This window comes from Sinocyclocheilus anshuiensis, unplaced genomic scaffold (assembly GCF_001515605.1).
Source record: "Sinocyclocheilus anshuiensis isolate Anshui unplaced genomic scaffold, SAMN03320099.WGS_v1.1 scaffold517, whole genome shotgun sequence".
NCBI classification, from domain to species: Eukaryota; Metazoa; Chordata; class Actinopteri; order Cypriniformes; family Cyprinidae; genus Sinocyclocheilus; species Sinocyclocheilus anshuiensis.
In genome coordinates, this window is record NW_015536535.1 from 445,742 (window position 1) to 459,626 (window position 13,885).

At 35.3% G+C, this 13,885-nt stretch overlaps 1 protein-coding gene across 1 annotated transcript in view; it reads left to right on the forward strand.

Annotated features, from left to right (window-relative positions):
• LOC107695241 (endophilin-A1-like) overlaps positions 1-8,820 on the forward strand; it is a 37,724-nt gene extending 28,904 nt beyond the window's left edge. Inside the window, exons 4-10 of the mRNA XM_016495053.1 lie at positions 670-742; positions 872-1,015; positions 2,731-2,864; positions 4,215-4,373; positions 5,234-5,337; positions 7,539-7,657; positions 7,745-8,820. Coding sequence (XP_016350539.1) covers positions 670-742; positions 872-1,015; positions 2,731-2,864; positions 4,215-4,373; positions 5,234-5,337; positions 7,539-7,657; positions 7,745-7,941 — 930 coding nt within the window. The 3' untranslated portion in view covers positions 7,942-8,820. The remainder of the gene's footprint in view (positions 1-669; positions 743-871; positions 1,016-2,730; positions 2,865-4,214; positions 4,374-5,233; positions 5,338-7,538; positions 7,658-7,744) is intronic.
• Positions 8,821-13,885: the final 5,065 nt, after the last annotated feature.

Below are 13,885 nucleotides of genomic sequence, written 5' to 3' on the forward strand. Positions count from 1 at the left end.
CCCCCCCGGACCCCCCAATACAGTAAAACTGCACATTTTAGAGTGGCCTTTTATTGTGGCCAGCCTAAAGCACGCCTGTGCAATAATCATGCTGTCTAATCAGCATCTTGATATGCCACACCTGTGAGGTGGATGGATTATCTCGGCAAAGGAGAAGTTCTCACTAACACAGATTTAGACAGATTTGTGAACAATATTTGAGAGAAATAGGCCTTTTGTGTACATAGAAAAAGTCTTAGATCAGCTCATGAAAAATGGGGGCAAAAACAAAAGTGTTGCGTTTATAATTTTGTTCAGTGTAGTTAGTGCAGTTAATGAATTTCCTTTCTAGAGCACTTAATTATGATTAGAAGGTATGCAGATAGGAGTAAAAATAACTTGACATTGGCCCCATTCATGAAACTGTTTGTGTAATGTCAGACACTGCTTTTGCCGTATGTGCAATGTATAATTCTTTCTTACATTCAGGTAATAAGAATGAATGTTATTTTTGTCTAGTATTAACCTTAAATGTCTTTATATAGCTTTTTGTTAATTGTTTGACTTTTGTTATTTATTCTGTTTTCCCTATGAAGATATCCTTGCTGGTGACATGGCATTAAAATAAATATAAATAATAACATTCATTCTTTTCTATTTTTGTATCTTTTCATCTTTACCGTAACATAGAAAGTTGATGCCACCACAAGGGCGGTGTTGGACATTATGACCAAGACAACGGAGTACCTACAGCCCAATCCAGGTGAATGTGAATAATAATTTGTAATAGTATATACAGTATATCCCTAGCTTAAAAAAATTTAAATCTCACTAATGTACATCACATTAATGTTTTTGTGCTTTTTTTTGTTTTGTTTGCTTGATTATTCAGCAACTCGTGCCAAAATGAGTATGATGAGCTCCATGTCTAAAATCCGTGGTGGAGATAAAGGTACTGGCTACACACAGACTGAAGTCATCCTGGGAGAGTCCATGCAAAAGTTTGGCAGGGAACTCGGGGAGGAATCCAGCTTTGGTAATGCTTGCTTTGCTATGAACATACACAATGTCGGAGCTTTTAACCTTGTGGGCAGCTCTTCCACATAAAGCGCAGTATTAACATACACAATGTAAACTGCCTTATTCCAAAATATTTTTTATCAACAAGCTCTATTGATGTAATGGTTACTTAGTTTGCAAACTAGATTAAACAATAAACTCAGTCTTTATGTTAATGTGTAACGAGCAAAAATCCATCAGCTAGCAGAATTCACTAATAATAAGGAAAATAACGTGTTCATATTTAAATGTTTAAGCCATCTCAACACCACTCAAAACAAGGCACAACCAGGTCTGTCAATAAGGCTCTTTTCAGACCTGTAGATCGTTTGGTACTTAAATTGTTACAAGTATTCTTCTTGGTTCAGTATGTTTTCACACAGCAGCACTTCCTAAATTGTACCAAAATGTTTATGCAAGTCACATGTGAGTAATACTGTCCTCTCACTGGTCAGAGTACATGTGTTTAAGTTGTTCATTATCATCCGTCAAGATGGATTGGCAAGTTATCTCTGTGGGCTTATTGTGACTTTTTCTGTAGCTGTCGTTGCACATACGATGTATCTGTCATTCCCACTATAATTGATCAGAACAGCAATTAGACCACATTAAGATAAAGAGGTGCTCTTTGGTTTCAACTGCGATTAGTAATGTGCTCGCTCACTCACAGAATCAGACACTGCTGCCTTTTACATAACCTGTTTCCCATTATTAATTATGATACAGCTTCATTTGTTGGTTGGTTGTGTCTGATTGATGTCTCGCTACAACTGAACCATTTTAGGAATGTGGTTGGCTGAAATGACTGTATGGCAGGGATGCTTAACATCCTGCCAGCAGGCAAAATCTGGCCCATGACAAGGTTATCAATGACCCACAACCACAATCCAGACTGTTTTGACAATGTAGTTGCTGTTTTTGTGGCTGCACCACATGGACAATGCAGCACGATACATCAGAATACTCTCATTTATAATAAATGAAGCTGTCTATGATGCAAGAGATCAGTTATAGCACGCATGTAAAGAGCAGCTTAACAAAGCAGCTCAACCAAACTAGATGCTTGCTCTCCATCTCCTATTAAAATAAAATAATCTGCCTACATTCTTACATTGCATGCAATTAAATGACATTTAATTGGTAGATTATTCAGATTAAATTACAAAAGGTTTTGCTATTCAAAAACTCATTGCGTTTTTTTAATCATCATCACGCAAAGCTTGAGGATATGCAAATAATGTATTCACCGACTGGTGTGTAGTGACAAACTGTTTGCAGCATATGCAGATGTCTAATAATGTGGAAATTAGCAGGAAAGAATTGTGATAGCAGTCTAATATTAACATACTGGAAGCATTTATAAGTGCAGTTGTATAAAAATAAATTTGTCATGTTTGAAAACCATTTGACTGTATGTTCTGGAGAATAAAAAGAGGGTTTGTTAAAAACTGACCAGCACTAAGTGTTTTGAAGAAGTAGTTGTTTTAAGAAATGGCTGTGATTGCTGAAATATTTAAAAACCAACTTAAAATCAAGTAATCTATCATTACCATAACCAGATCTATTAGTTTTGTGTTAGTATATGAATAACTAAAAACTACTTCATTCAGTGCATTGGATTCTCACTGATTTGCCCTTAAAAGATACAGCTATATTATAGAGAGAGATATAATGTACACTTGTGTTTTACAGGTCTGGCTCTGATCGATGTTGGAGAAGCCATGCGAGAGCTAGGTGACGTTAAAGATGCTCTAGACATGGAGGTCAAGCAAAACTTTATTGATCCCTTGCAGAATATGCATGATAAAGACTTAAAAGAAATCCAGGTGAGATATAAGAAATTATTGCAATGAACAATAATTCCCCCCCCCCAAAAAAAACCGGTGCTTTTGAGATTAGACCAGTCATCCTGTAAGGCAAAATGTTTACACCTCCAACATTTTGTCTTATGACCTCTTAACAGAAAATTCACAGTTGTGTTCCTTTTGCATGTGATATTTCAGTGTAAAAATCTGTTTTATTCACTAACCTTTCACAGTCCATTCTAACCTGACACTTAAAAGCTCTGAAATAGCACTGAACTGCATTCAAATTAAGTAATTGTCATACCATATCATTAATTGTGGCAATTATCACTCCTGGAAAGTAGTTGCAGTGTCACTGATAATTTCATTTCAACCTTAATAGTTTCAGTGGCAGTGTGGATTGTTTCATGAACTTGACACAAAGAGGTTGTTGGATGACAGATGGCTGGGGCTGTTATAAAATATACTGGAAGCAGCTTGAGAGTAAAAAGGGCTAAATCTCATTTCACACACATCAGCAAAAATGTCTCATTTAATTCTAAAGTCAGAGAAAGGAGACACAAATGGTCATGAGTCGTAACTATATTTAGATTTTAGTGACTATACTAACAATATGTGACCCTGGACCACAAAACCAGTCTTAAGTGGGGTATATTTTTAGCAATAGCCAAAAGAACATTGTATGGGTCAAAATTATCGATTTTTCTTTTATGCCACAAATCATTAGGATATTAAGTAAAGATCATGTTCCGTGAAGATATTTTGTTAATTTCTTACCGTAAATATATCAAAACTTAATTTTTGATTAGTAATATGCATTGCTAAGAACTTCTTTTGGACAACTTTAAAGGCGATTTTCTCAGTATTTTTATTTTTTTTGCACCCTCAGATTCCAGATTTTCAAATAGTTGTATCTCGACCAAATATTGTCCTATTCTAACAAACCATATATTAATGGAAAGCTTATTTATTCAGCTTTCAGATGATGTATAAATCTCAATTTTAAAAAATGGACCCTTATGACTGGTTTTGTGGTCCAGGGTCACATATTTGAAGTGAATATAAACAATAAAAATGTATGCATGACCTCTTTAAATACAAATGATTCTCCCATGTCAGTCACTGATATTTAGTTAATGATTTTGGATAAACTTCAGTTGAGGCTACAGTTTTTAGATAGCCTGTGAGATTTAAATGTTCTTGTGATTATTACATTACAGTGAGAATATTTATCAGTATTTGAAATGGCTTTGAAGAAGTCATAGGGTGTTTGATCACACTTTATTGTCACAGCTGTTGATGGAGACAGTATAACTGAATGTGTCACTAGAGGTCAGTAACTGAACATTGCATCTTTTTCTATTATGACAGCATCACCTGAAGAAGTTGGAAGGGCGACGGTTGGACTTTGACTATAAGAAGAAAAGGCAAGGAAAAGTCACAGAAGATGAGATCAAACAGGCCTTGGAGAAGTTTGATGACTCAAAGGAGGTTGCCGAACAAAGCATGTTTAACCTTCTGGAGAGTGATGTAAGATCTGTGACCTGACTTGCCCTTGTTCACAATCCATTTCATGCTTCTGTAGAGTTTCATTTTACTTTCATCTGTCCCAATGTCCAGTGAGTCTTCCCACTACACCTTTCCTTTTATTCTGAAGTAATAACCCACAATAAGTCACAGGATTCACTTGTTTTCATTGATCAGTTCATCTTACACAATGGCTATGTCTACATGGTTAACAGTCTGTTTACCACCAGTAATCAAAGTAAGAATTAAGTTTATATGACATGGGCAAACATTTTTAGTCCCGTTTACATGATACTTGCCATTATTTCGATTATTTGCTAAGAGGTGTGATGTTTTTGCTTTAAAATAGGCAGCCTTCAAGCATTCCTGCGTTCACGGACCTGTTCGCCAGTTCTAGGGTACACGGTCTCCCTCATTTTGTAGAAGTCACACTTCTGGGGAACTCAGGAAACTGAGTTCATGCTTATAGCTTTACACAACATGGACATCATGTGTCTTATTGATGGTCAGAAACACTAGAATGGACACACTTCAGGCACATTTCTGAACATCAATGTGCATGATGCCAATAAAGTGTGGCTTCTTCTGTTCCAGCATGTTTTCGAACCCATGCATGAGCGTATAGTCAGATTAAAAGCGCAATACTCAACATATTTACTGTGGTTCATGGTTACTCTAAATATGAATGTAATCATCACAGTGTTTACACAAGCTTGCAATACTTCAGTGCTGCCTTTACTGCATTATAAGAGTGCATGTAAATGTAGCCATTGTTTGTTAGTATTGACCTTCATATACAATCAGTAAGGCATTATTTGCTTTCATGCGTAATAGCTGTTGATGTTCTAACTGTGTTTCTGCAGATTGAACAAGTGAGTCAGATTTCTGCTCTGGTCCAAGCTCAGGTGAACTACCACAGACAGGCCACAGAGATCCTTCAGCAGCTGTCCAGCAAGTTAGAGGACAGGTCTGTATTCTAGAATAAATCCTAAATCTAGTTTAATGTTTGAATGGAAGATCTCCCTTCTCCCAATAAAACATGCAATTACAGGCATCCGTTCTTAAAAAGTTAAAAGTATGTTTATGACAATTCATTTTACTATTCATTTTATGTTATTACTTGTACAAACAGTTTTTGACAATTGCATACATATGATTTCTGAAATTATGAGTCCTTAAAGGGATAGTTCACCCAAAAATGACAATTTGATCTGCTTCCCCCAGGGCATCCAAGATGTAAGTGACTTTGTTTCTTCAGTAGAACACAAACGAAGATTTTTAACACAAACCGTTGCAGTCTGTCAGTCTTATAATGGAGGTGAATGGGAATCAAGGCTTTGAGCGTAAAAAAAAAAAAACATACACAAACAGAACCAAATTAAACCCTGCGGCTCATGATGATACATTGATTTGTAAAGACACAAAACTATCGGTCTTTGCAAGAAACGGAACAGTTTTTTACCTCTGATTCACGCAATGTTCGAACTGTCCACTTGAGAGATAGGTGGCGGAAATGCACTTATAAGTCTGCGATCCGCTGTAAAGCAAGAAGAAGAAGAAGACGCCTCATGCGCCTGCTGTTGAGAACGCGCTCAGGAGGATGCGCCGCCGCTCAGGACGCCAATCGTTTTTGTGTCTTTACACATCAATGTATCGTCACGAGCCGCAGGGTTTAATTTGGTTTTGTTTGTGTATGTTTTTTTTACTCTCAAAGCCGTGATTCCTATTCACCTCCATTATAAGACTGACAGACTACAACGGTTTGTGTTAAAGCAGATAAACATCAAATTTTCATTTTTGGGTTAACTATCCCTTTAAAATGGTGTTTTGCCCCATAACAAAAACTGCTAAATGATTAGCTCTTAAACACTCCAACTACACATAGATGTGACAAATGTTAAACACTGCAATCTTCTTTTGCATGTTCAGGGTGGTGTAGCGCACAGAATTATGCTTACACTGTAAATACATACTGAATAAACATACATAAAGTACACTGTAAACAGAAATTATTTCTAAGTGCACAAATTAGCTGTAAGTGTTTGTACACATGAGCACTAATTGTAATTGGTAAATTGGTGTGGCATTTTGAATGGCACTGTTTCCAAATGAAACACGAGAGCTCTTAGTTTTAAATGTAGAGTTTTAAAACTGTAGAGAACAGTTGTTTTTTTGATAAGGCTTGTTTTACAGTTAACTAAAGCAGTTAATGTGTTTGCAGTTTTGCAGACTTGGTCTGAAGATTAGGTACAGTGGCACAATCAGTGGTACTCACTGTTTTAACTCACAAACAATACTAATGTGCAAATAATTGTTTAAAAAAAGACACAACCCTATTAATAATGTTAAACTGTATTTTTTGATTGACTGTACTTTGAAGTGTTTTATTAGATTTTGCAATCAATTAGAAAAATGTAATCAAATGAATTGCATAAGATACAGTATGTGATAAAAATATTTTTAATTAATCGCACATAGGCCAATCACTTTGCTGAGAAAAGCCTTCAAATGAATACAATTCAAGAATGTCATATTTTTGTGGCAGACGAAAGCACTGAATATAGTCATTAGAAAAAAGTGACTTTTGTAAGTGTTTGTTTTATTTCAATTGCATTTAAATCATAAGCCTACAGTTCATAGCAGTCGGTTTTGGAGTTTGTCAATCTGTCAGAGGTAGTAGCCTGTGGGGGGGCCTTCACACAGGATGCATTTTTGTATCCCACCTGCACCTGGGTGTTGCGGTGCATCTCGCTGTATTGCATCACATCTCACATCAAGAATGTCACATTTTTCAGACACTGTGTGAATTTAAAAATAGTTCAGCACATCTAGAGACCCCATTCAGTTCCATTCTGTTGCACACCATCTGTATTTGAACACGAAAACATCCTGTGTGAATGACCCCAACTGTTCTCGATAGGTATGGTTTGGTAAAGCACTTAAGTTGCCTGTAGTGGCAACTGATGAAAGTCTGACTATGAAAATACACAAAAAACATGCTTTGCATTTAGGCTTGCTCAGAAGGTGGGACATTTCTTACATAAAAATGACTTATTTTATGTGTTTTGGTGGCATGAGTGATTAATTGTTAATTTTTAAATGTTATTTTGTGATTTAAAAAAATAATTAAATGTTAATTTGGTGATAATTTGTATTTTTTTTTGGCAGAATAAGAGAGGCTTCTAATAAGCCAAGAAGAGAGTATGTCCCCAAACCTCGCACTTCTATCGATTTCAGTGAGAACCACAATGGGAACATTGGGCACAGTGGCCCTTCCAGGTCACCAGGTAAGCCAATAATATAATTAAATCTATGAAATGGAAGATTTTGTTTTTTTTCTGTCCTGTAAAGAATCCTTTTTTGTCCTGTTTCAGCTCCAATGGACCAGCCTTGCTGTCGGGCACTTTATGATTTCGACCCTGAAAATGAGGGTGAGCTAGGCTTCAAGGAAGGTGACATCATCACCTTAAGCAGCAAGATTGATGACAACTGGTATGAAGGAGGGATCAATGGGCAGTCTGGCTTCTTCCCTGTCAACTATGTAGATATCCTGGTAGCTTTACCCCACTAAGTCTTATGCATGTACCCTAATCATGACCCAACCAATCAAACCACTTCTTCTGCAAGAAGAGAAAATAACCAAAACAAACCGCACAAACAGCTCTGTGGTGTTTGCGCATAGGAAATAAGCAACAGAATCATTTGAGTGCTCTTTCGTAAATATTATTCCTGACTTGGAATGCCACCACTTTGTTGTATTCATTTCTTTAATTTTCTTGAGGTTGATCTGACCTCTGCATTGCCTGCTGCTATTCCTCCTGTATGTTCAGACGTTATGTTCATTTTTGCCTGTTTCCATTTGCAAGCCTTGAATTGGTCTCTTTATCCAAACCCTTTTTAAAAAATATCTGCAATAAATGTATTTTGGTTTTTAAGTTCTTAGCATAATGTATTTATGAAAAGTTATTTGAAGAATAATGATCAAGGTGATGTGAAGTATTAAACATTTGAAGGATTTTTTTCTTTGAAATTGCAATAGTTGCAAATCAAAATACATATTTCCTGTTCATAGTGTGAAATGTTCCAATGTTTCTTTAATGTCCTAAAATAAATTTTAGCCTTTAAGTGGTGGTAGATTTGACTATTTAAATAGATTAATATTTAGCAACAAAGACAAAAAATGAGACAAGGAAAGTTAAGCAAATCATTTATTTGTTGTGTTACAGTGTGTCGTTTATCTGTCATGTAACATTCTATATGGTCCATGAATCCAGTGGGCATTTTCAAGCTTTCATATCACATTCCATAGATGGTAAACTGGTCACTAAAAGGCAACCCAAAATTCTTTCGTGTGTGTGTGTATTACTATAGGCCTGAGTATGTTATCTGAACCCATAAAACTCTGCATATCATACATTTTTCATATATTTTTCTTTTCCTTTTGTAAAGGTGAAGTGTGTCGTTTTTGTGCTAGTAATCACAACAAACAAAACCGTAAAGAAATTACTTCAAAAACAGCTTTTTCAAACACAGACAGTCCCGGCCAGAATTTGAAAGTGCCACAGAGCAACATTTTTTAAACTCTTTGAGGATCTGATTGACACATGGTTGTTGCACCTCGCCATGTTAAACTGGAAATATTTTAACATCACAAAAATTACACGTGTCACCTGATGTCAAGGATTAATTTCTGACTGTAAATTGTATAATTTGGCCTAATATTTCCACAGACAGAATAAGATAATGTGTTCTTCAAAGATTTAAGTGTGTTTAGTTGATGTATTTATTATTTTCAAATCTAAGATCCCCTTTATATTTAAAAAAAATAAAATGAGCATATCTTGTATTGGCAGGACATTCCAATATTTTTTCAATTGTTGGTTATCCTCAGTGAGGTCTGTACAGTAATTTTTTGTGTTTTATTTCCTATTTGTGTATAGTCATGTAACTATAGTACCATGTGTTACTTTTGGATCAGTGTTAAAGCATTTACCACTAGATATAAAATAGACACTGGATATTTATTAAAGTGCTGGGGGAGTGTTTAGTCAGAAAGCACTGCATATCAACTCCAGCATGAATTTTCAGTTACTCATCTGAATTGTTAGGCTTGTACTGAGAATGAAATATAGTGCAACTACAATAAAAAAAACAATGACAGTTTAATGGTGCTATGTGGAGTGTGTGTATTTTGTTTGACAAACCAGTAGGTGATGCTGCCACTACACATACTTTTTTTCTTTGTTTAACTCTAAAAAATCTAAATTAGCGACATCAAATTCTGAACAAATTTCACTGATGTGTAATTGCCCATGGGCGCATTAAACTTTCTTGAATATTTGTATGAGATTTTGAATTTTTAGCAAGTTTTTCTTTCTGTTCCAATTAGAGGTCAGAGGTCAAAATGCCATATTTCAGGTTATCATTTGACACCATCTACATCAGATATGTCTATTTTTGATAAAGTACCACATGGAAAGTGGAACATGCTGGAGCAGTCTGTTATCAAAATAAACTAATTGTTTCTTACTGGTAATTATTTACAGAAGGAACACTTTGTCCATTTCTACTACTAAAAACATTACAATAAGTTGTTTTGGAAATATTATTACTTCATATAATTTCAGTTACTCTAATATAATGATGATACTAGATTGAAAGAATATAAATAACAAACTGTGGTGATTTCCATGTTGTTATCTTTGGGGTTTTGCAATTTTGGCACCCATTCACTGGGATTTGAAGATATTAATAGCATTGACCAAACGCTTTTAACTGCTTCTCAGCCACCGATACTCTCCACCTCCACCCCCACATGGCCCGCCCAGACACTGGCACGCCAGGGATGTGTCACTTCATCCTACAACTGTACTTACAGTCAGCGAGGCATATAATATCCACCCTATGCTCTACCCCACCCCTCCATGAACACAAGCCAACCAGCAAGCTTCACTCTTTCACGGCCACAATGCAAACATTTACCCTGTTCCCAGACTTACTGCGTGTCGGCAAACACACCAAAGACTAACAGTGTGCCTTGCAGATACTGTGACTGAAAGTACATATTTGTAAATCTATTTGTATTTCATGTCAGAAATTGGTCATGTATATGTGTATAATAGAATACAATCAAACATTATCACGCAACAAAACCTGACAGGATGATCAGGACCTCAACATGAAACATGAAGGTCAGGTATCACCCTTATGCTGTGATCATTTCTTCAGTGTGGCCTGGGACAGTGGTCATTATTATTACATGTCTGAATGTTAATGTGCCATGTATATGCCTATTTGTTTATTTATATTAATACATACAATATATCATATACAGTACATAGTTATCCTAAAATATTCATCTTAATATGATGCAGAATCTCTCATTAATCTAGCCTGTGGCAGTCTAATCTAATATTAGTAATATTAGTAAATGTTGAAATTAACTGATTAATAAATGCTTTAGAAGTATTTTCCATTGTTTGTAATGAAAGTATACAATGCATATACTGTATTTTTTCATTCTTACTAATGTAGTAAGCTTATGTTAACAAATAGAACCTTAAGTGCTACCAATATTTTTACACCTCGGATAACATAAAAGATCTCTGAAGTTGTGATTTGCGCCATTGCTATTTGGCAAAGCATCTGTCATTTGAGCTTAAATCGAAATTTTGAATATGGCTTAGTGCAGTGGTTCTCAGACCTGTCCTGGAGGACCCCTAGCCCTGCACATTTTGTATGTATCCCTTATCTAACACACCTGATTCAACTCATCAGCTCGTTAGTAGAGACTGCAAAACATTGCTTTGGTGTGTCTTATAAGGGAGACATACAAAATGGCTTAGTGTACTAATGCCGCACTCACAAAAAATGATTTTTGGTTATCACTGGTAACTGACAAAATAGAATATATATATTGTCTTATTCCTGTAATAACAATTCTGCATTATCTTAAATCTCTCCTATACAGAGAGACATAATCAAAGACATCAAATCAGTCTTGTGACATACATACATTAAATAAATAAATAAAAATAGGTCATCAGATTGCATTGCTAATTATTGCCTAAATGTCAGAAATATTTGATGCAAACAGCATGAGTCACTCTTTGGATGTTGCAGAGGACTGACAGAGAAGAGTGTGTTTGCCTGTGTTCTTACATGTTTAACTTGCTGGTGTTCTCACATACTTTCTCTTTTGAGCAGCAGGCTGAGCTCTCATCACCAAGCAAGGGCTGATAATTCCTTGTCTTTCAGCTCCGCTCAAAAGAGCTCGTGATTGGAGATGACAAATGAGGCGGTAAGACAGGTCAGACTGCAACAAGCTCAGGTGTGCTAACATGACTGTTAGTGTGTCAATGCACGAATCCAACAATCGTTTATAGATTACAGTTTGTTAAAAACCTGCATCTTCCTAAATAAAACTTCTAAAGCTAAAGCTGTTTATCTGTAAATCACAAGTAGTGCCATGTAAGAGTTAAATTGGAAGGGGGGAAAAGCGATAAGGGTGAAGGCCAGAAGTGGCAGTAGGAATGTGTGTGGGTGCAAGATGGAGAAAGCTCTCTTAATATTGTGTCTGGTAAAGTGTTCCTGTCTGCACCAATGCTCTCAAAGTGGGCCTGAAGCCTATTTTATGACCTAATGTCCAAATCTGTGTCGTGTCTCCAGTCAGTCAGGATCTGAGAAGGATTTTAGATAAGGGGCCAGATAGCAAAAAGTGGAGAGAATTTCCGCCCAATATTCCACACACAATAACGTAATATAATTACATGAATTATAATTGTACACATTTCATGGAGGTATAAACTAACAAATATATAAAAACATTTTAATATATATACCTGTATATATATAATTATAAAATTATATATAAATGTTCTCAACATGTAGTAAAATGTGATGCCACTAAATATTTTTGAATAACTATTTGAACTATTATTAAGTGAAAAGTGTGTGTGTGTGTGTGTGTGTGTGTGTGTGTGTACACATGTAGTAACATTTGGAGTCATATGTGATTAAAGAAGTCTGCTATGCTCACTGCATTTATTTGATAAATGTTAAAAAATACAGTAAATTTAATATAACTGTTTTTCATTTGTATCAATTTTAGTCACACTTTATTTTAAGCTCCAATTCTCGTTATTAACAAACCATTAACTACTCCTAATTTGTTGCTTATTATTAGCAAGGTAGTTGTTACAGTAAGTTTAGGTATTGGGTATAGGATTAGGGATGTAGAATAAGTACATGTGGAATAAATGCTTTATAAGTACTAATAAACAAGCAATATGTAAATAATAGGCATGATAATAAGCAACTAGTTAATAGTGAGAATTGGTCCCTATACTAAAGTGCTACCATTTTAAATGCAATTTATTCCTGTGATGGCAAAGCTTAACTTTCAGAAGCCATTACTCCAGTCTTCAGTGTCACATGATCCTTCAGAAATCATTATAATATGCTAACTGGAGCTCAAGTAACATTTCTTCTTATTATTGTATTTTTGTTGAATTTTTGTTGAAACATGATTCCTTTTTTTCAGGGTTCTTTGATAAATAGAAGGCTAAAATAACATTAGAAATATAATTATTTTGTAACAATGTAAATGTATCTTTGGTCACTTGATTCATTTAATGCATGCTGAATAAATGTATTAATTTCTTTAAAAAATCTTACAGAGCGTACTCTGTGTGTGTGTGTGTGTGTGTGTGTGTGTGTATACACACACACCAAAGAAAATATAAAATATACTCTCCATAGTATACAAATTTATTGCTCTTAAAAACTGGGTGTTAAACTACTTTACCTTAATTTCACATTTAATATATAGCCTACTCAGTGTAATAAAACAGAATATGATTGACAGAAATGCAGTGGGGATGAGTGACAGGTGGAAACATATTTGGGTGCAGCTTCAGAAAAAACAAAGCAGCCGTTCACCCTCAGTGTCAGCTAAAGAAGCAGGCACACACCATGCAAAACAGCTCAGTGAGGGCACCATTTGTTGTGCAAATATACTAGTATATGCAAATAAAGCCACACACACATACACATATACTTTGACATGGCATGGGGAAGCCACAAATAAGCATGACAAGAACAAAAAAAAAGGTTGACCGATTTACTGATGTGTTTACAGGTTAAAAAAAATGTGGACTAGGTTTTTTGGTTTTCAGTCAAACATAACATGTTTTGATCGTATCACAAAGTGACGTGTTTTGTTACCTATGAATTCTGTGAACCAGTACACATGTAGTAACATTTGGAGTCATATGTGATTAAAGAAGTCTGCTATGCTCACTGCATTTATTTGATAAATGTTAAAAAATACAGTAAATTTAATATAACTGTTTTTCATTTGTATCAATTTTAGTCACACTTTATTTTAAGCTCCAATTCTCGTTATTAACAAACCATTAACTACTCCTAATTTGTTGCTTATTATTAGCAAGGTAGTTGTTACAGTAAGTTTAGGTATTGGGTATAGGATTAGGGATGTAGAATAAGTACATGTG